At 39.9% G+C, this 21,536-nt stretch overlaps 1 protein-coding gene across 3 annotated transcripts in view; it reads left to right on the forward strand.

Annotated features, from left to right (window-relative positions):
- The first annotated feature begins 543 nt into the window (after nucleotides 1–543).
- The window catches only part of LOC130915926 (voltage-dependent calcium channel subunit alpha-2/delta-4-like), a 95,664-nt gene continuing 74,671 nt past the window's right edge, over nucleotides 544–21,536 (forward strand). For 2 of the 3 annotated variants that reach the window (XM_057836174.1, XM_057836176.1), the window contains exons 1-15: nucleotides 544–924; nucleotides 10,176–10,257; nucleotides 10,528–10,644; nucleotides 10,786–10,845; nucleotides 11,836–11,998; nucleotides 12,081–12,212; nucleotides 17,488–17,548; nucleotides 18,467–18,617; nucleotides 18,687–18,761; nucleotides 19,054–19,143; nucleotides 19,233–19,346; nucleotides 19,440–19,518; nucleotides 19,593–19,726; nucleotides 19,847–19,864; nucleotides 20,078–20,155. In XM_057836174.1, the coding sequence (XP_057692157.1) occupies nucleotides 836–924; nucleotides 10,176–10,257; nucleotides 10,528–10,644; nucleotides 10,786–10,845; nucleotides 11,836–11,998; nucleotides 12,081–12,212; nucleotides 17,488–17,548; nucleotides 18,467–18,617; nucleotides 18,687–18,761; nucleotides 19,054–19,143; nucleotides 19,233–19,346; nucleotides 19,440–19,518; nucleotides 19,593–19,726; nucleotides 19,847–19,864; nucleotides 20,078–20,155 (1,443 nt within the window). In that variant the 5' untranslated portion in view covers nucleotides 544–835. The remainder of the gene's footprint in view (nucleotides 925–10,175; nucleotides 10,258–10,527; nucleotides 10,645–10,785; nucleotides 10,846–11,835; nucleotides 11,999–12,080; nucleotides 12,213–17,487; nucleotides 17,549–18,466; nucleotides 18,618–18,686; nucleotides 18,762–19,053; nucleotides 19,144–19,232; nucleotides 19,347–19,439; nucleotides 19,519–19,592; nucleotides 19,727–19,846; nucleotides 19,865–20,077; nucleotides 20,156–21,536) is intronic. The other variant, XM_057836175.1, reaches the window with a different exon arrangement.

A 21,536-nucleotide genomic window follows, 5' to 3' on the forward strand; every position in this document is an offset into this window, starting at 1 on the left:
CAGGGCCCGGGTGCAATGGATATCAACAGGCCCCTCAAGTTGACTGGCCATTCAGCAACCAGTTTGATCTTGGCTCCTAGCCCTTGCATGGCAGCAGCAACAGCAGCAGCTACTGGTGTTTCAATATGTATGTAAAGCACTTTGGGCGCTGTAATTGTGTAGATAAAATGGCTCTGTAAATCCTCTCCATTTAACAAATACAGGTGTGTGTGTGTGGGGGGGGGGGGGGGGTTGTGTGTGTGCTATGTTAAGACATTTGGAAAAATTACGTTCTTCTATTCTTATTTAGTACTTCTTTGTAAGGACATAAATTGTTATTGTGTGTGGATGCATGTGCCTGTGTGTTTTTAAAAATATTAGTTTTTGCATACAAAAGTGTGTATGGGTCCGCGTGCACGTGCGTGTTCTCGCGTGCGTGTAATCCTCTTAGATGAAAGGGAGCGTCTGTCCAATGAGGTGCTGCAAACCCTTCTGGTCCCGCCTGCCCCTCGCTGGTTTCCCGCCGCTGAAGAGAGCTTTTTAATCCAAGTGGATTATGTCGCAAATTGGGTGAGCAGCAGCAAAATTCACGGCGGGATGCCGGAAGCTCACACAACTGTATGCTGATGTTATGAGGAGGAACCTGCCCCGAACCCAGAGGAACCAGGAAGAAGAAGAAGCAACAGGGGGAGTCTTGCAGGAAGGAGTATTGAAGAACTTGAGGAAGACTGTGAGCAGTTTTCAAGTGGAACACTAAAAAGCAGAAACTTAATGAAGAGCAAAAAGCTGCTGTTCATCCTGGATCCCACGTGAGGAGGCTTCATCCAAGTCATCCTGACAACTCCCGATAGTCAGGATGGAGAGAGGGTCAAAAATGCACCAAGTTTGGGGATTCTTGCTCTTGTGGGTCAGCATTCAAGCTCAGATGAAGATACCACCAGAGACGTAAGTCCACTTTTTGCTCTTGCTGTTATTTTATTGTAACCCTACTTTAAATGAAGGAAGCATCTTCAAACTGGTTTTGTTCTAGAGATTCTTGTTTTGACTGTGAATGAATGAAAGTGCATCAAACTGGTTCTGGTTAATGTTTCAAACAGTGTGTGAAGTAGAACTTAAATGTTTCTATTGTGGATAAAATGTCTTAAACTGGGTGTTATCTAGATTCTTGTTTCTTACATTATTCAAAGTAGTTATGATGTACCTTTTTTAAAAGTTATGAATGAAAAAATGTTTTTTTTATAATGCAGATGAATAGAATCATGAGACAAATTTTCTTTCAATACAAGAAAGCAGTTCGAACTGTTTTTGCTGAGGTCAAGATATTAGTATCAAAATGGCTCTGAGAAAGAGCTTCATGTTTCACAGGTTTTGACTGAGATCTTTGTTTTTCTACTGTGAGGAATTAAATTCTTAAAAAAAAAACTGTGAGTTAATGAAATTGGTCCAAACTCATTATAATTTGTTTTGATGAATTTTGTGTTTCTACTGTGGATGAATTAAATATGATCCTTACCCTAACCTTGCCACAAATGACTGAACCATGTTGAATGTGGTTATGCTCTGGGTCCTAATTTTACTCGGATGGATCAAAGCCTAACCCTACTGCGAATAAAAGAAACAGGTTCAACATAGTTAGAATCGAGATCACTGATTTTCTTCTGTTAAAGAAGGAAATCTTAACCCTTTTCTGAATTAATGAAACATTAAATCCGCTTCTGATCTAGATCTCTGTTTCCACTTTGATTAGAAAAAATCCTAATGAAATTCCTTCAACTGGGTGTGATGTACACACAAAGGTTCTACTACTCAAAAAACAAAAAGAAAGATGAAAAAAAGACAAACCTGTTCAGATTTTTCTTGACTTACTGTACATACTGTATATAACCGTGCTTGGATGGTTAAGAGGGGTTGAAAGTTATTGTGATCTGGATCTATTATGAATGAACTGGAGGTCCAGACTAACTTTTGGAGTACAATAACCCCTAACATCATATCTTTGGTGTGCAGGAAGAGCATTCAAGAGCACACAATGTAAATTGAGTAAGTTTATATTTCTACTTTAACAACTCATTTGTGAATTATCTCAACAATAGGACTTGAGTGTGGAGCAATACTTTGTACACATACTGAATAACAATGAACCCATCAGAGGAAAAAAAGCACAAGTGTGCCCTAGCACACGAACAGGCTGAAAGATGCGGGTGTGCATGTCCTCGACTGGCTAAGGGCCCAAATACACCAGATGCATGATCGTTGCGGTTCTGGTCCGACTCCGGTAAAAAATAGCGCCGGAGCCAATCCGTTCCCATTATATCCTATTGTTCAACGTATACCGGCCACGTCAGTGCTCCGGATTGACTGCGAACCATCTCCAGCATGCTGCAGCCTGCCGGATAGTGTAGGCTATTTTCTATTTTTACCGGACACGCATCCGACAAAATGGGCGGAGCTGGGCCTGGACGTAACAGCCCAGTTGCTTATTCACGGTTTAAACACCAGCGAACATGGACAAAGAACGTTTCATCATGGAGGTGGAAAGTCACAAAGTGATATACGATGCAGCAGATCGTTATTATAAGGACAGCATTCAAAGGGAAGCTGCAAGGTGTCCTATTATGTGTGTTTTTCTGGCAATGATATCAAACAAACAACGTGCTGACAACTTTGAGCGAAAAAAAAAAAAATCTGCGTATCTGGAAGTGGTTCCACCGCAGAAATTCTCGTGCCCGGCGCACACACAATGTCGGTTTGTATACAGAGTCGAGGGGGGAAAGTACAAAAGAGAATAAAGAGACACCCACAAGTTTCGACCTGGTGGTCTATTTAAGACGTTTCTCTTTGTTTCCTACATTTTACTTGACTTTTCATAGAAAAACCAACAGTTTGCGCTGGGCACAGGAATCTGCAGTGTTGCGACACCAATTCCAAGTGCGCAGTTTTTTAGTTCGTGTAGTATATAATTCGCTATCCATTTTATAAATATTACAGATTATTTAACAGTTGTTTATAACAGCTCTATGAGACGTTATGTGCCATAAATTTTAAATGTGCACAAAGATATAAACCCACCGACACAACCAAGGGCATAATAGCCCCCCTTCCCCCCACACACGGAGTCCTGATCTCAACATGATGCAGTCAATCTGGAATTAAGAGACAGACATAACTAAAATATCAATATGCAAAGAAAAACTGTGCTCTATCTCTGCTTCTCTGATGAGTATAGACTCCGTGTGTTTTTCGTTGTTTTAAATGGCACATTATAGCGCGCGATCACGCCAGCGCTCAAGAGGGAACGGAGTTGGCGGACCGCAGCCGTGCGCAGCCGGTATGATTTGCCTGTTTTTGACGTACTGCGTGGCACGCAGTCAACACTGAGCCGGACCGGAACCGGAACCATCATGCATCTGGTGTATTTGGGCCCTAACTCGGAACCTATAGACAAAATAAGCTCGGTCCAAGGATCAAAATCACACCGGAAGAGATTTAAAGCCTCAACCTCAAAACTTGGAGAATGACAAGTTAACCTCTTTTTTCTACACTGTCCAGTATGACACTTTTCACACAAAAAATACAATGTTTATCCAAATGAACTAAATCTTTAAAATTTTATTCAATTAAGGTTGGAGCGCTTTCTTTATGTAAAGACTTTTTTCACATCTTATCTGACACAAATTCCACCTGCACAAGTAACCAACCAACAACCATAGAATCATCAGTCTATCACAGCAATTCTACCCCGTCAATCAGTGTTCTTAAAGTGGCCATGCGCTGTCGTCCATTTGGAGGCTTAGAAGCCGGAAGCGGCAGTGGTGGATGAAGTACTCACTTTTTTTTTTACTGTACAGATACAGATGCAAAAAATTACTTAAGTACAAGTATCTAAAAAAAAACATTTACTCAAGTATAAGTACAAAGGTGCTTGCGTTAAAATTTATTTTACAAGTATAAAATAAAAGTAAAAAAAAAAAAAGTAAAAGAGTAAAAGTAAAAAGTACCACTTCATATTTGTGCTCATGTAAAGTACAAATGCACAAAAATGTACTTAAGTACAGTAACGAAGTACTTTAACTTTGTTACATTCCACCACTGGGAAGTGGTGCGCCAACACATTGGTGTTTCAATTTTTAATAATAATTTTAAAAAAAAAACCTTAATATGTCTTTTTTTTTTTAAATGTCATCATTCCATTTATACTCGAAGTGACTGAAATAAAGATGGATCATAGTTTTTATGTACAAAATCAATACTTTCTACTTAAGAGTCATGATGATGATAATAATTAGATCACAAGTGGCAAAATTGTTGCACAATTAAGCAACATGCTGTAGTTTGAAATTTGATGCCTGCTTCCTTCCGTGGCTGCATGTGATTGGCCGGTGAGACTCCACCCCTCGCTGGCCGGTCAGGTCAGTGGCAAGGATTTGGAAGGCTCCAACTGCTCCACATATTTAGCCGCCTCTTGTCCGTCTGCCATCTTGTCCACTCAACCTGCTAATCTGGTTAATCTGTGTTAGCGCACTGCCAACCAGAATATCTGGGTTCTCAGCCCACTGTATCAGCATGTTCTAGAATGGTTTCAGAATGCTCCATAGTACACAACAATGAAAAATATCTTCAGTTTTTAACCAAACAAAATACCCCCTGTGTTTTAGAATGGTAACAGAATTGATTATCCAGAATGAATATTTGTGCCAGAATATTCAAGTATGGTTCTGCATTGTAAGTGCTACAATGGTCCTGGAACATAACACCGTGTTTTAGGTTTTAAAAAAATGCCCTCGTCTTTAGAATAGTCAGGAGCAGAAAGTTACATAATGCCGTTCAACACTCGCCAATATTGTATAATGTCCACAGCTGTATCAGATGTTTCTGAAATGCTCTAAAATTTGCCAGAATATGCCATTAACAATATTGCTGAATATCACATAATGACGCACATTATGCCCAATTGTTCAAGAATGATCTTCAATTCTCCCAAAAATTCTAAAAATGTTCTGAGAGCCCCAAATTAACTACATGGAATCCGTTATTTTTCTTCAGTAATATGTCCTTGATTGGTTGTCTAGTTACATAATTTCCAACAAAGACATTGAGAAAGTTGCAATAGATTGCTGTGGAATTGTGTTAAAATGGCCAGGGGTCTGCAAAGTTTTTCTTTGTTTCTTTGTTTCTTTGTTTCTTTGTTTTTGCAGGTGATTCTGGAATTTTCTGTGATTTGTCGGATATTCTTGAAGTATTAAATGTGCAAACTAAATTGGCATCAACCTGAATAAATGCAAAAATACAAATAGGCTACTCGTTCTTAATTGAAATTTTATATACGGTAACGGCACCTGCCCTTTTGCCCCTATATGCCCAAAGTGCCCTTTTTGACTGGGCTTTTTTTTGTCCGTATGTATGTGTGTGTGCTGGCCAACGGTGCAGGCACCTTTAAAAAAATAAATAAATAAAAACAATTTTTACAAAAAGCCGTCTGCGTGGCGCTAAGCCACCGCATGATCGCTCCCTCCTACACGCCCACTTGCTTACTGGCCCGGCTGGTGTTGGGCCACTCGCCGGCCACACCACCGGCCTCCGCACTGGGGTGGGGAGTAACAGACCCATTGTTTCCGCGTTGCGGCACTCCAGAGGGACCCCAATGTCACACACTCGCCCCGGCGCGAAGGCCAGTGTTGTGCCGAAAAAAGTCCCCCCCCCCCCGCATGAAATGTATCCCCTGACGGGAACGCTTGTTTGAGCTGAAAACATCAAATGTTTTCATGGACACATTACAGTAATGATTTTACGGCAGTAAAATCAGTTTTAAATAAATAAATACTGTGTTTTGGTTACAAATCGTGGAATGGGCCACATAACCATCTTTGAAAAGAAATGTATTAGTTTACAGGTTTTCACGACCATATCCAAATGAGAATCGCACAGGTATGACATTTATTAGTTCAAGCAGTGTAAAATAATACATATTCACAATACAAGATTTATTAGTTGAAGCAGAGTGAAATAATACATGTTCACAGTACAAGAAAGTCGTTTCCGTGTTCATCGATTGGTAAGAAAAAGCTGTTTGTAAGAGTGACGTTTGGGCACTCCCGTCAGGAGATACATTTCACGCGGGGGGTGGGGTGGTTGGGGGGGGGGGGTGACATTTTTCGGCACAACACCAGCCGCCAATGGCTTCCAGGTTGCGGAACTCCGGTGGGACCCTTGGCCTTGGCCGGTGAGCGCGCGGTTTTCGCAAGGCGGTGGGGCCACCGGCAGCCGCACGGGTGAGGTTTCCCATGTTGAGTCAAATTACTCTCACCCTGGTAACACACCAGGCAGGTCTGCAGCATGTCAGTAATGCCGGCGCGTCAACGCGCCGCTGACGCTCGGGCTCTCGGATGGAGACGCGCGCTTCGCATTGAGCCCGTTGGGAAAGAAATTAAGAAAGTTTTAAAAATCCTCTGGGAATTTCATCTTTTAAATTTAAGATTTTTATTTCATTATGTAGACATCATAAGGAAATGAGGTTGATGGATTAAAAAAAAAAAAAAAAAAAAAAAAAAAAGGGAGCTGGATGAGGTTGCTAAAGGCAGTGGATCAGCTGCAGAGCACCATTGGTGAGAATAACACATTTTGCAAGGATATTCAGGTATAAAATACAACATTTATAAACACGATTACAATGTTAATTTTCTATAACATTTTATATAATTACTTTATTATTAGGTGCTAGAGTAGTCAAATATTAATAATAATAATGAAATAATAGTTTTGAAAAAACTACTGATGGTGGCTTAGTGAACATCTGATGTAGTTTGTTTCCAGATGAACAACAAATTGAGGAAGGAAGTTTTGATGTAGAGGTTGAAGGAAGAAAAGAGGCAAAGACTGACTGAGTCACAGCCAGAATCTGTTGATGACAGTGTTGATTTCTATTCACTATTCCCCCAACCCAAATAAGGTCTGTCATCGTCACAGCCAATTATACTGTAAGGCTGGTTAAAATTGAAGCTATGTTAGTTGTATTGAGTTCATTTTGTCAAATAGATTAGTTGTTGTTTTTTTTCTTTTATCACAGACAACTGTTTTAGGTTGTTTTAACTACCTGACATGTTTAGGCGACTACGTCCGCCTTCATCAGAGTGTGACAGCGAATGGAAGTTATGTTGTTGTAAGGTGTAATACTTGTTCATGTGCCCATTTTAATCTATGAGCACCTGCCCCTCCAACGGTCTCTGCACGGCCCTGCTGCACTGTTGTTAAGACTTGTGTTCAATATGTATATAATTAAATGCTCATGTACCTGAAAGTGTAATTAAGTCAAAAATACCTTTGCGTGTATAGTCACAGACTGGCTTAAGCGTCAACTGTCAATTGTCATTCACAATTCACATTCACATTTTTGTCACGACAGGAACTCACAGGCTATCAGTATGTACAATTGCTAAACTTACCTTTCGGCAACTGTTTGTTGTTGCCGAACTGTTTGTTGTTGCCGAAATGTACTGGTGTGATCTCTAAAATCCCGTTTCGTGTAGCATCGTTACGCTGCCAGTGATTGTAAACTTTTATAGCGATGTTTGATTTTTGCCTCGGCTCCCGGTGCTAGCTGTAAGTGAGGTAAGCCGCGCTAGGTATTATGGGATATGTAGTTTTGAAGTGCCGCATTTGGAAACATGCTGGTTAAATGGCGTACCGCAAGCAACACGTCACTTCCGTTCATTAATATTTATGACATTAGCTACTGTTGTTAAGTAGGGACAAGCCACCGGGTGTCCCTAATAGGAAATGAATGGAAATCGTGTACGAAGGAGATGTTTACAGAGCTAAACCTACCAATTCTCTCCGAAAATGATGTGCCTGGTGCCAAATTCACTGGCAAAGATGTGGAAGAACATTAAAATTTTCAGTTAAAGAGATGGCTTGAGTGTCGAAGGCTGAAAAAGACGAAAAAAACGAGCCGACCTAAGCATAGCCTTAGCTTTTTTATCGACGCGACTGACAATGACATTCTCCTGTTTCAACAAGCTATCCTTTACCATCAGCCCTGTCTTTCTTATATATCCTCTGGTTGTCCTACGTCTCTGACCGTTCTTGGGGGTAATTTAGTTAGCTTTTTGTAGTGATCGCAAATGCTACTCAGTGACAGCCAGCGAACACTTAATTTTTTCATTGATAACAAATCTTAATTCTATAATTTATTTACACTTCCCCCTTACTAAAATTGTTTTTTTATATATATATAACAGAAACGGCAACAGTGGCAGCCAGATACCATTGTAATTCTTTTCAGGTCATTAATTGTCAGACGGAAGCAGTACGGCACAACGTTACGCTAAAAAAATAAGTTAAACATATAAAAATGGCTTACCTCTTTGTCCTCTGAAAGACCATGACAACCCAACAAAATGTTTACTGCATATGAAATGTGAATGGATTCACTGAGCTGGTGTTAAAAGTCCGCGCAAGTTGATTCGGTCTTCACATTTTTTCCTCCTGAGTTTTTGGTTTCCAGAAACGTATGAAGAAAACATCCTTCATGTGTCGTAATGTCTAGAGTCGTTTCTACAAGTTCCAAAGAAGCAATGCGTGATCGGCGTGTTCGGTTTTGAAAGATTACTGGAGAAAAGTGGCACGAATTACGTTGTTTCTATACGAGGGCGGGTCTATAATGTCCCACTTCAACTTTACTTCCGCTTTACGATGTGACGTCACAGTCTAAAAATAGCATGCGTGCGGTACGCCATTGTTTGTCTTTTTATTTCGGTTATTGTTTGCGTGTAATCTAGAACAATGAATGAGAATAATAATTGCGTCGGAATAACAATTTGTCAATGACAACTGCAGTGGTAGTCATGAGGCTACAGTTTAATTTACATTATTTTACTTCAAATAGAAATGAGCTTTTTGTTAAAGCTGGATTTTCTAAAGAGGTATTTTCTAAGCGGTAATATTTAGAACATTTTTTCAGACTATTTTTTGTTCAGTAACAATTGAAAAGACAGCTATTATTTTGTTCAAGGATACCAATACAGAAGAAGAAAATCACTATTTAATTCCAGAATTTTTTTTTTTTGCATTATTATTTTAGGAATGACAAAGCCTGTTATGTAACCTCTGCAAGTTTGAATTTGTGTTTTTGGTTGTTTTTTGGTTGTTTTTTTTTTTTTTAATAAAACTGAATTTTTCTATCCAGACAGAGGAGGCACACTTTAAATATATTAAAGTGATAAGACATCTTTGAGTGAACTTCAAGTAAAATTAAGGTATCTCGAGGCCGGGCCGCGTGTCCTCTTTTTTAAAAAATCAAGATATTGTCACCCTAGTATTATCCAAACTGATTTTCTAGCATCTCACAAGTAATGGCCACATCTGCAAAACCAGACCACCTCATGCTCGTGCTACCATCTGATTAGCATGGCCACATTAGCTGGACACTTGTCTGTCACCATCTGCGGGCCAACATGGCCACTGGACCCACGCCAGTTGGACCTTGCCAGCTCAGCTCGCTCACCTTCCACTGCTGTGACCCGCTTTCACCATACTGGATAAATGATGTTGCGTCACACCAACACGAAAACATGCTGCAGCATTTTATACAGGGTTGTTTCTCATATTTTCTTGCAGGGATACATAAAAATGACATTTCTGCTCCACCACTTCCCACTAACCTTGATGACTTTAACATGAAATAACACCTGTGATCAATTCATTGTAGAGATTTTGGATGAATTAAAGCAACATTGGGAAACTTTTCAACCTTTGTAAAATATTTTCATAAGATTTGTGATGATATGTCAACTGACAACACGTTAAATGGTACGTCTTTTATATCTTGAGGGGGTATATTTTGCTTTCCCCGGCACTAGTTAAACTTTGAGGAGGGTGCCACACAAAAAAACTACAAATGTGCTGACTGCTTTATGGCACACGTCACTTCGGCTTTTCCCATTTCATTATATTATCTATTATTTTTTTAATTGTTTCTCACACCCAAAAAAAATACAAAACGACCATTGTCATCATGCTTGTATAAAGTTTGAATGTGATTGTAACTGTGAAATGTTTGTCCATTTATGTCCCTTGTTAATGTCTGGCAACTAGTGCAGGGTTTAAAATGACCTTTTCCTGCCCATTGCTTGCTGGGATAATCTCCAATTTTGTTAATTTTTCATTTATTGAGTATATTTTGTCATGCTGTTTTGTTACAGTGTGCAGCAGTGGGCATCCATCTTGTCGTCACAACTTCGAGTTCTGTCCACAAAATATTCAGGATCCCTTCTTCTTCAGAAGGTACAACTTGGTTTTCTTTGTGTCTTTGGCATTGTCTTATATAGAGAAAGTGACCCTGTGACAGGAGGTCACGCGACGTCTGACTTGGCTGACTTGGCTGACTTCGGATCAGATCTAGTTGGTGAAGATCCACAAGCCCCAAATAAGTGACACAAATCCCTCGTGACACAAATAACCTCGCTAACCTGGATTAGTGCGCTTTGTTTAGTGCCGTGCTAATGAGCACACCTCAGCTACTAGCGCTATGTGTGTCTGTGTCTGTGGCTTCAGAAACTGAAGGATGTGGAGCCCATCATCCAGATGTATGACGTTGCCGGAGTCGATCTTGTCAAGGATTATGCCGAGCAGATTGAACGCATGCTGGGCAGCAAAATGAAGTCTGTCAAGGTGTTTTTTTGTTTCTAATTCATACAGAGCCTTATGATTTTTTGATTATTCTAATCTAGTCAAATGAGTTCTGCTGAGTTGTTAACAAAGAAACACACACTAAAGGCTTTTTATATTGTGATGATTTTCTTTTTCCGTCAGAGGTTGGCTGAATCAGCAGAAGACGCTGATCTCTACCATGATTTCAATGCTTCCTTAGAGGTGGGTGTGTGTGTTCCCCCACTCTTCCAATATATTTGATTGGATTCTACGGTTTTATTTTGGAATTATGCCAGGAGAAAGAAAAATAATTAAAACAAAAATCAACAAAAAGGCCATTTAAAAATCAGACAAAACTAATGAGACACTTAGGATAGCAACAGCAATATTGAAGACAATAATAACAACAATAATAATAGAATTTTATATCTTAACAGCTTAACGTCCGTGGTTAACGTAAGCAATCGATCAAATTTTTAGATCCAGACTTTTGAATTACTGTACCGTTTATTAAAAATCATGTGTTTAATTGATCATTAAAAAAAAAAAAAAAAAAAAACATGAAAATTGGGCAAATTGTCTTATACTGTATATACTGTGGACAATAGTAATTTTTCATAAAGTACTATATTGTATAGTGTAATTTCTCTAGTACAATTGTCATTTTTTTTCCTAAAACCATATTACACTATTCATGAAATCATGACACTGGCTTCCTGTGAGTCAAAGGATAGAGGATAGACCATAAAATCTTTACTGCTGGTCTATTAATCACTTAATGACCGTGGACCAAAAAATGCTATATTTCCTTGACCCCAATGAAGCATCTGGACCGCATAGGTCATCCAGAACCAGTTGTGCATGTGTTCCAGGAGCAAAAACCAAACAAGGTGAGGTGGCATTCAGTTATTATGCTGCTCACCTCTGGAACAAATTACCTAAAAACCTGACGCTTGCGCAAACAGCTTTTTTAAATCAGGTCTAAAAACGCATATTCGTTCATGTACTCAGCATATTCATAAGAGCCCCAATGGTTCTAATAACCAACGGTATGACTTTTTAATCAATTAATTCGTAATTGTTTTGGGTTTTTTTCTATTCTTTAGAAATACTTCTGGTTTTAACCTTTTTTACGGATTGATAATATATGACTTATATGTATTACATCCGTCGTGTGTACATGCGTGTGTGGGTGTGTTTTTTGTGGTGCAGTTCGACTACTACAACTCGATGCTGATCAACACAGTGGATGAGGATGGTAACACCGTGGAGCTGGGTGGCGAGTTCCCGCTGGAGGAGAACGAGCACTTCAACAAAATGCCCGTCAACACGCAACAGAGCACCATCCAGGTGCCCACTAACGTCTACAACAAAGGTCAGAGTTTACATTTGTTCAATAGGAGATTCTGCCATCATTTTGCCTTGTGTTCTTAATGCTTACCATCGCTTTCTGCCAGACCCGAACATCTTAAATTCCATCTACAACTCGGAAGCCCTCAATGACGTCTTCATGGCAAACTTCCAGAAGGACCCGACACTCACCTGGCAATACTTTGGCAGCTCCACTGGCTTTTTTAGAATCTACCCTGGTAAGAAGACCCTCATTTGGTTGTGGCCACAGCATGCAATCCGCAACATAACGGGTGGATAAATACTGGAAGGTTAAGGCCTAGCCTTAAATGAGCTGATAACTGCTTTTTTTTTTTTTTTTTTTTGTCGAATGGCATACCAGGAAATTATTATAATAATAATAATCGGTAACTATTTTTAAAATTCATCTTAATCTTACAGTATGGCCAAGCGTTGCTCATGTTCAGGCATGAAAATGGGTCAGGGGTTAAAAAGGTGAGAAAGGTGTGGAGGAAATATGTTCCAGTACACTGTACAACCCAACAAAATATTGAGCTCTGTCGAACCACACTGTGTTTCAGCAGGGCTGTGCAGAGACCGGTGGAGGGGCAGGTGCTGATAGATCAAAAGGGGCACATGAACAACTATTTAAAACACCTTACAACAACATAACTTCAATTTTAACCAGCTTCAGATTATAATTGGCTTTGACTGTGACATACTTTAATTGAGGGGGGATACAGTGAATGGAAATCAACACTGTCATCAACACTTTCTGGCTGTGACTCAGTCTGCCGCTTTTCTTCCTTCAACCTCTACATCAAAATTTCCTTCCTCAACTTGTTGTTCATCTGAGAACAAACCACATCAGATGGTCACCGACCCACCAACAGCACAGTTTTCTTAAAACTATTATTTCATTATTATCCATACTCAACAACTCTAGCACCTAATGATTAATAAAGCAATGACATAAAAATCTTATAGAAAAATAACATTGTAATTGGGTTTATAATAGTATTTTTTACCCGACTATCTTTGCAAACTGTTATTTTTACCAAGTGTGCTATTCACCCAGCTGATGAGGTATCCACTGCCTTTAGCAGCCTCATCCAACTCCTTTTTTTATCCCTCAATCTCCTTTACTTACGAGGCATGTCTACATAATGAAATATAAATCTTAAATTTAAAAAGTAATATGACTCCCCGGTGGCTTTTATTTTTTTAAGCTGTCTTAATTTCTTTCTCTCAATAACTATTGAGGTAGATTTGTGTCTTTATTATTCAATCAAAAAAAAAAAAAGTTGCTTTAATCAAAATATATATTTTCAATCAATAAAAATCACTTCAATAAAAAAATGTTTTCAATTGAAGTAATGTTGTTTTGCATTTGGGCCACATTTTGGCTAGGCCATTTGTGTCTTTATTATTCAATCAAAAAATAAGTTGCTCCAAACAAAAAAATATTTAAAAAAAAAAAAAAAAAATCAATCATAGAAAAAAATTGCAGCATGTGTCAATCATCGTTTAACTAAGTGAGCAGCTTAAGAGGATTTGAGTAAACTCACTATGAAGCATTTAATAAGCCAAGCATTTTCCTACTGCTTTATTCTTGTTTAAAAATAATTCGGTGGGACAGTAACATGTTTAAAAGATATCATTATTACATTTTGAAGTGCTTAAAAACCATTTATAAATTATACTTTGGCGAAAAAAAAAGTGAAAATACATGTCTTATATATGTATCTTTTTTCCAATGCTAAATCTGAATACGCACAACAACAAAAATGGGGAGGCAAAAAACAAGGGATCACTGTATTTTTGAAAAGCTTTAAGAAGCATGAATCATTCCCACCGCTCGTCGGGTCAACCGTCAGCTCAAGTCCCAGCCAAAAATAGCGCGCTTCAGGCGGACGACGGGATCGATGCGAGGCACCCCCACTCCATCCGAGAGCATGCGGCTTAATTTGACTCAACAGTGTGTTTCTTTGCTCATATTACCGTTAAATACACAAGCTTGACGCTAACTTAACGTGAGCTATTTTTTCATGGGAGATTTGGCTAGCTCTGGCAGTGTTCGACGCAAGCTGCAACGAATGGTAGTGAATTTATTATATCGCAAAATATGAAAACGATTGAAACCATTACTTACCAAGTTCAATCTGCTAGCAAATGCAGGCAAGTGTGTATGCTGTGCTCTAGTCTGCCTGGCATGGATAAAGCCTGCCTTTTGTTTTCGTAGCTTTGCAATGCAACCAAAGGCTCTCCAAGCATGTGAAGAGTGAGCGCGCGATTAGAATAATGGAATGCAGTTTGGGCCTATGATTGGTTCTCATCAGCGAAGCAGCCAGAAGGATTTGCTGACTGTCCAAGTGTCACGTTTTTAAAGGACCGAATTCTGAAGTGCTCAGTTTACGTACTGAGTTAATCACATGATAATCATTTTCAAAAATTTCCCGACCCCCCCCCAAAAAAAATTCTCCTCTCATCTACACAATTCACGTAGGTCACCCTCTTTTACTTCAAAATGGCGAATATTGCCAAAAGGTGAGAGATTTTCATGCCTGCATGTTTGTGTAATGTGAACGCAATACAACGAAACAGCAGATGAAACATACTTCCCTGAGATATGCAGCTGTAATTTAGTAATAGCACCAAAATTTTTAAAAAAAACATTTTTTTTAATTGGGACACCGTAAAGGGGTTAATGCGCGATTGCTTTTCCATCAATGTGTAAAGTCTTGTGTCAAGCAACATTGAGAACAATGGGAGAGACCGTTTTTATGTTTCAAACTTGCTGCTTTGTGCCCCATACACCACACGACCCCAAGAAAGAGCACCTTTATTGAACAAAAACATAAGAACATAACAACGGCAACTACCACTCCCAGTCATGGTTGCAACAACTACCCATGAACCGTTGCGGGTGTAACACATACCAAATAACAGTCGGTACAGTATAAATATCCAGCCGAAATGTATCTCTTGTTAATATTCCAGAAAATTTTACACCTTTTTTTACAACCAGCATCTTGTTGTGGAGTACTCAAAGCCACAATGTATCATCACAGCACATTTAAATTTGTACATGAAACAGTCAAGTTTGAAAGCCAGCTGCGACATTGCAATCACAAGAGACGCGTCTTTTGCCCAAAAGACACACTCCACAATCAGATTTTCTATGATACTTTTTGGATTTCAAATTAATTTTCCACACTTGATGAAGGCCTATTGAAAACAATCATATCTAAGAACACTCGTAGAAACATAAAATACAACTGTGTAAAATTTCATCAACATCCGCCCAGCCATTTCAGAGTCCATAGCGAACGAACACACACACACATATACACACAAAGTTCCATTTATGTACAGTGCCTTGCAAAAGTATTCGGCCCCCTTGAATCTTGCAACCTTTCGCCACATTTCAGGCTTCAAACATAAAGATATGAAATTTAAGTTTTTTGTCAAGAATCAACAACAAGTGGGACACAATTGTGAAGTGGAACAACATTTATTGGATAATTTAAACTTTTTTAACAAATAAAAAACTGAAAAGTGGGGCGTGCAATATTATTCGGCCCCTTTACTTTCAGTGCAGCAAACTCACGCCAGTAGTTCAGTGAGGATCTCTGAATGATCCAATGTTGTCCTAAATGACCGATGATGATAAATAGAATCCACCTGTGTGTAATCAAGTCTCCATATAAATGCACCTGCTCTGTGATAGTCTCAGGGTTCTGTTTAAAGTGCAGAGAGCATTATGAAAACCAAGGAACACACCAGGCAGGTCCGAGATACTGTTGTGGAGAAGTTTAAAGCCGGATTTGGATACAAAAAGATTTCCCAAGCTTTAAACATCTCAAGGAGCACTGTGCAAGCCATCATATTGAAATGGAAGGAGCATCAGACCACTGCAAATCTACCAAGACCCGGCCGTCCTTCCAAACTTTCTTCTCAAACAAGGAGAAAACTGATCAGAGATGCAGCCAAGAGGCCCATGATCACTCTGGATGAACTGCAGAGATCTACAGCTGAGGTGGGAGAGTCTGTCCATAGGACAACAATCAGTCGTACACTGCACAAATCTGGCCTTTATGGAAGAGTGGCAAGAAGAAAGCCATTTCTCAAAGATATCCATAAAAAGTCTCGTTTAAAGTTTGCCACAAGCCACCTGGGAGACACACCAAACATGTGGAAGAAGGTGCTCTGGTCAGATGAAACCAAAATTGAACTTTTTGGCCACAATGCAAAACGATATGTTTGGCGTAAAAGCAACACAGCTCATCACCCTGAACACACCATCCCCACTGTCAAACATAGTGGTGGCAGCATCATGGTTTGGGCCTGCTTTTCTTCAGCAGGGACAGGGAAGATGGTTAAAATTGACGGGAAGATGGATGCAGCCAAATACAGGAACATTCTGGAAGAAAACCTGTTGGTATCTGCACAAGACCTGAGACTGGGACGGAGATTTATCTTCCAACAGGACAATGATCCAAAACATAAAGCCAAATCTACAATGGAATGGTTAAAAAATAAACGTATCCATGTGTTAGAATGGCCAAGTCAAAGTCCAGACCTGAATCCAATTGAGAATCTGTGGAAAGAGCTGAAGACTGCCGTTCATAAACACTCTCCATCCAACCTCACTGACCTCGAGCTGTTTTGCAAGGAAGAATGGGCAAGAATGTCAGTCTCTCGATGTGCAAAACTGATAGAAACATACCCCAAGCGACTTGCAGCTGTAATTGGAGCAAAAGATGGCATACAAAGTATTAACGCAAGGGGGCCGAATAATATTGCACGCCCCACTTTTCAGTTTTTTATTTGTTAAAAAAGTTTAAATTATCCAATAAATTTTGTTCCACTTCACAATTGTGTCCCACTTGTTGTTGATTCTTGACAAAAAATTAAAATTTTATATCTTTATGCTTGAAGCCTGAAATGTGGCGAAAGGTTGCAAGGTTCAAGGGGGCCGAATACTTTTGCAAGGCACTGTATAAGTATAGGTATAGATTTGGTCTACAATTGAAAAATATCTTTAAATCTTGGGAACAAAATCTGCAAACAGGTGACTTGGCAGATCCCCAGCCATAAATGTTCAGTGTTCCACTCTGAATGAGTCCTGGCAAAATTTGAGAAAATCAGTCATAAGGTAATACACCATACCATACATATATATGTGCATATTGAGGAATGTTACTAATGCACATGAAGGGCAGAGAGTTCAGTGTCCCAGTAAATCTGGCTGACAGTACTGTTTTTTTTTCGCCTACTTTCAGGGTGTGTTTTGAATATAATGGGCGGGTGTGGTTAACACATTCCCACTTTTCATTGGCCTTTGCAGAGCGCCGCATTGTTCCTTTTAACTCTGTATATAATTACAGTAGTTAAAATCATAATCATAGTGTAATTTTGTAAAGACAAACCCACAATTGTGTCCAAAGGATGATATATTTGTTCGCTATTGCATATGCCTACAGCATTTTAAGAACCTGCTCCACATTTCAGGTATCAAATGGACTCCTGACAGCAATGGCGTGGCGGCGTTTGACTGCAGGAACCGAAACTGGTGACTTTTCATTCCTCTCCAGCCAAAAATGTTCTACACTACACAAGTGTTGATTTATAGTCATCTAGTGCAATGTTGTTGGCAAGGATTTTCTTCAGAGTTGAGAAGCTTCATTTGGAAGAAAAAAATGTGCCTGGCTCCCTCAATTGTCACCCAATTACTGTCCAGAAGCTATACAAGTGTTGTATGAAATTTCAGGTTCGCGGTGAATCAGTAACGGGCACACTGTTGCTCAATAGACAATGTTTATTTATGACAAATGCAGAATATATGTGATTTATTGATTACAATCCCACAAGAGCAGGCAAACAGGTATCAAAAACAAGCACAGCAAGTAGTAACCTCACGCTAAGTCTGAGTTTTCCAACCTCACACCCCCGCGTTACTGTTACAGCACATCAGAGTGTCGGCTTTTGTAGGGACGCACCCCCCGGAGGCGGAGAGGCCAACTTCCGCCCCAGAGCGGCGCGGCCCCGTCCAATCACAAACATTTCCGGGCGACCAGTGAGGTCTACCAGCGGGTCACGTACGGATCGCCTGGTTTTTGTCCTTTTGCCGCTTTACTGGAGTGTTGTTGGCTTCCTACTCTTTTGTCACGGTAAGTGATTTTCATTTCTAAGGGACACTCTGATGTGCTGTAACAGTAACACGGAGGTGTGAGGTTGGAAAACTCAGACTTAGCGTGAGGTTACTACTTGCTGTGCTTGTTTTTGATACCTGTTTGCTTGCTCTTGTGGGATTGTAATCAATAAATCACATATATTCTGCAATTGTCATAAATAAACATTGTCTATTGAGCAAAAGTGTGCCCGTTACTGATTCACCGCGAACCTGAAATTTCATACAACAACAAGTGAAATCTTTTAAGAAATGGCATCCATTAATGCAGGCTTTTTGCATGCCATGCATCCTCCCCAGGTACATCCAGGCAGCCACTTCTCCCAAGGACATTATAATTATGGTGGACATCAGCGGCAGCATGAAGGGCTTAAAGATGACCATCGCCAAACACACCATCAACACCATTCTCGACACCCTGGGCGAAAATGACTTTGTCAATGTCATTGCTGTGAGATGCACAAACACACGCACATTCACCCCGTCTCACCCATGACCGTCAACTTTTGTGCTCGTGTAGTACACAGATTATGTGCGCTACGTGGAGCCGTGCTTCAAAGGAACTCTTGTCCAGGCTGACCTGGACAACAGGGAGGTAACATGCAACACAAACATCTAAACACACAGAAACCCAGACATGCACGGGAAAAAAAACACATCCACACAAACACACACACACAAACACAAGTAAAAAGGCATATAAATACGCATAATGATACACATTCAAACACACAAACATACAAATACAAACATACACACAAGAACACACATGCAAACATGCAGTTGCATACATGCAAAAACCCAGAACCATGTACATATGATCTGAAAAAATATGTCATGCATGATGTCATACGCGAGATTATGTTGACAACGTGTGTGTGTGTCAGCATTTCAAGCTGCTGGTGGACGAGCTTCATGTAAAAGGGGAAGCAAAGATCAAAAACGCAATGAAGGAATCCTTCAAGATCCTCAATGAGGTGGGAAGGGTGTGGATGTGGGGGGGCTTGTCTTTGATGTAAAGCATGAACACGATAAATGTTAGCTGGTGTGCGCTGACTCTTGACAGGCACGTGTCAAAGGTCAGGGCAGCATGTGCAACCAGGCCATCATGTTGATCACAGACGGCGCTATGGAGGATTTTGAGTCCGTCTTTGAGGAGTTCAACTGGCCCGACCGCAGAGTGAGTGCAACGCTGATCTGAAACTTGACATTCAGACGCGCTTGAAATTCATTTTAGCATTTTGAGGATTAGGACCATATATTGTCTTTTTAGGTACGTGTTTTCACATATTTGATTGGAAGAGAGATGACCTTTGCCCAAAACACAAAGTGGATTGCATGCAACAACAAAGGTGGCACTGCTATGTGTGTTTGTGTGTGTGTGTATCTTCTTTAGATGAATTATTTATGGTGTGTGTGTTTCTAGGCTACTACACACACGTGTCGACTCTGGCTGACGTACAGGAGAACGTGATGGAGTATCTGCACGTGCTGAGTCGTCCGATGGTCATCAACCATGATCACGACATCATCTGGACCGAAGCCTACATGGATACTGTGGTGAGGCTCTTGAAGGGCGTCCGACCCGCCGTCCTCGTCCAGTTCATCTTCAGCTCCATCACATTTTATTTCACTTCTTCATTTTCATCGTCATCATTTCGTGGCCATTCCCTCTGCCAGCTTCCCAAAACCAAGGAGGTAATGCATTAGATGCACTCTTCCAAGTAAGAGCTTCTCCCAATATTCTTGTCTTGTTTGCTCTTCCCTATGTCACTGTTTCACAAACTTTATTAAACCAAGGCATACACTTTGAAAATTTCATGAGACACAACATTCCAACAACAGAAAAGTATAAAGGTTGCTTTGCTCACAGATGTTAACATGTTGTGCTTTCTTCTTGTTTTACGTAAGCTGTTTAACACCAAAGCGCAAAGTCTGCTGCTGATGACGTCAGTCGCGATGCCCGTCTTCAGCAAGAAGAAGGAGACGGTCAGTAAAAAAAAATAAAATAAAAGTGTTCACTTGTTAAGGTAGTTTTGGGTTGCAGATGAGGCTTTCAAAGTAGGGTTTAGGGTTTCAAGCAGGATGAAGATAGGGTTAGAGTTTCAAATTAGGTATTGATTAGGCTTTTAGGGTCAGGGATTAGGGTTAGGGTGTCACCGCCAGCCTTCTCAATATTAAAAGTGATGTGCCTCAGGGCTCAGTCCTTGGCCCTTCAGTTTTTATTATCTGCATTGATTGTCTTGTTGTTGGGGCAAATTTTCACTTTCATGCAACTCATATTAGGATTTACTATTCTGCACCTACTCTAAATCAGGCACTCTGCCAGTTACAGGTTGCCTTTAACAATGTACAGTGTACCCTTTTTAACCTGAAGCTTTTTTTAAAATCCTGATAAAACCAAACTCATGACATTTACAAATGCTCACTGGCATGTCTTGGTTTATGAGGCCTTTCTTGGCCTGTTTCCATCTTACTTGGGGAATTATCTCACTCAAGAAAGCACTTGGAGTCAGAACCTTCAGTCTCAGGACTTATTTCTATTGACTGCACTGAGGGTCTGCACTGCACTAGGTAGAAGGGCTTTTAGCTATGCTGCCCCTTATGCACAGAATGAGCTTCAAAAATCTTTACAGGATCTGGTGTCACTTGATGCTTTTAAGGCTCCTCTGAAAGGCTTGGAAGCAAGTACATTTGGCTGTCGATGCTATGACCTGATCTGACAAACGTAAAGTAAAATTCAAAAAATAAAATAAAACAGTAAGACCCCCTAATTTAAACACATAACCATGATTTTTAAACCTAATGAATACAAATTTTAATGTTTATTTACTCATGGTTTCGAGACATTGTAAGGCTTCTAAATTGAGACTTCATGTCGCTTAGGGCTTTAAACAACAATTGGCCTTATAATTTACACTGTCAAATAAATAAAAAGCATTAAATTTATGGTAAAATGCTGGCAGCTGTTGTTGCCGAATGCTGTTTAAAAACAGAAAAAAGGAAGAAAGAAAAATAGGAAACCCGTAAAACCCAGGCAAAAATGGTTCTCTGCTTTAGTCACTTTAAATTTTACAGATGATTTTCTGAAAATCATGGCAGGAGCAAAAAATAATTTTAACTATTTTACAATGTGATTCTTATGTAATCTGGCTTGATGGTGGTGACTTCATAGCACTGCTTTTCTAATTGGCCAATATCCAACTGGGATTTGAACCCACACCATCATCTTGGCAGGGGAGCAAGCTGACTATAGAGCAGCTGAATACCAGCTGGTGGGAGTGCAGTACATATAGGTTAGGAAAACCTTATACTTTTAGAATTTACAAAAGGGTAACAGCAGCTGGAATTAGACTGGGCTGTTGGCTCG

Source organism: Corythoichthys intestinalis, chromosome 5, assembly GCF_030265065.1.
Source record: "Corythoichthys intestinalis isolate RoL2023-P3 chromosome 5, ASM3026506v1, whole genome shotgun sequence".
Lineage (NCBI taxonomy): Eukaryota > Metazoa > Chordata > Actinopteri > Syngnathiformes > Syngnathidae > Corythoichthys > Corythoichthys intestinalis.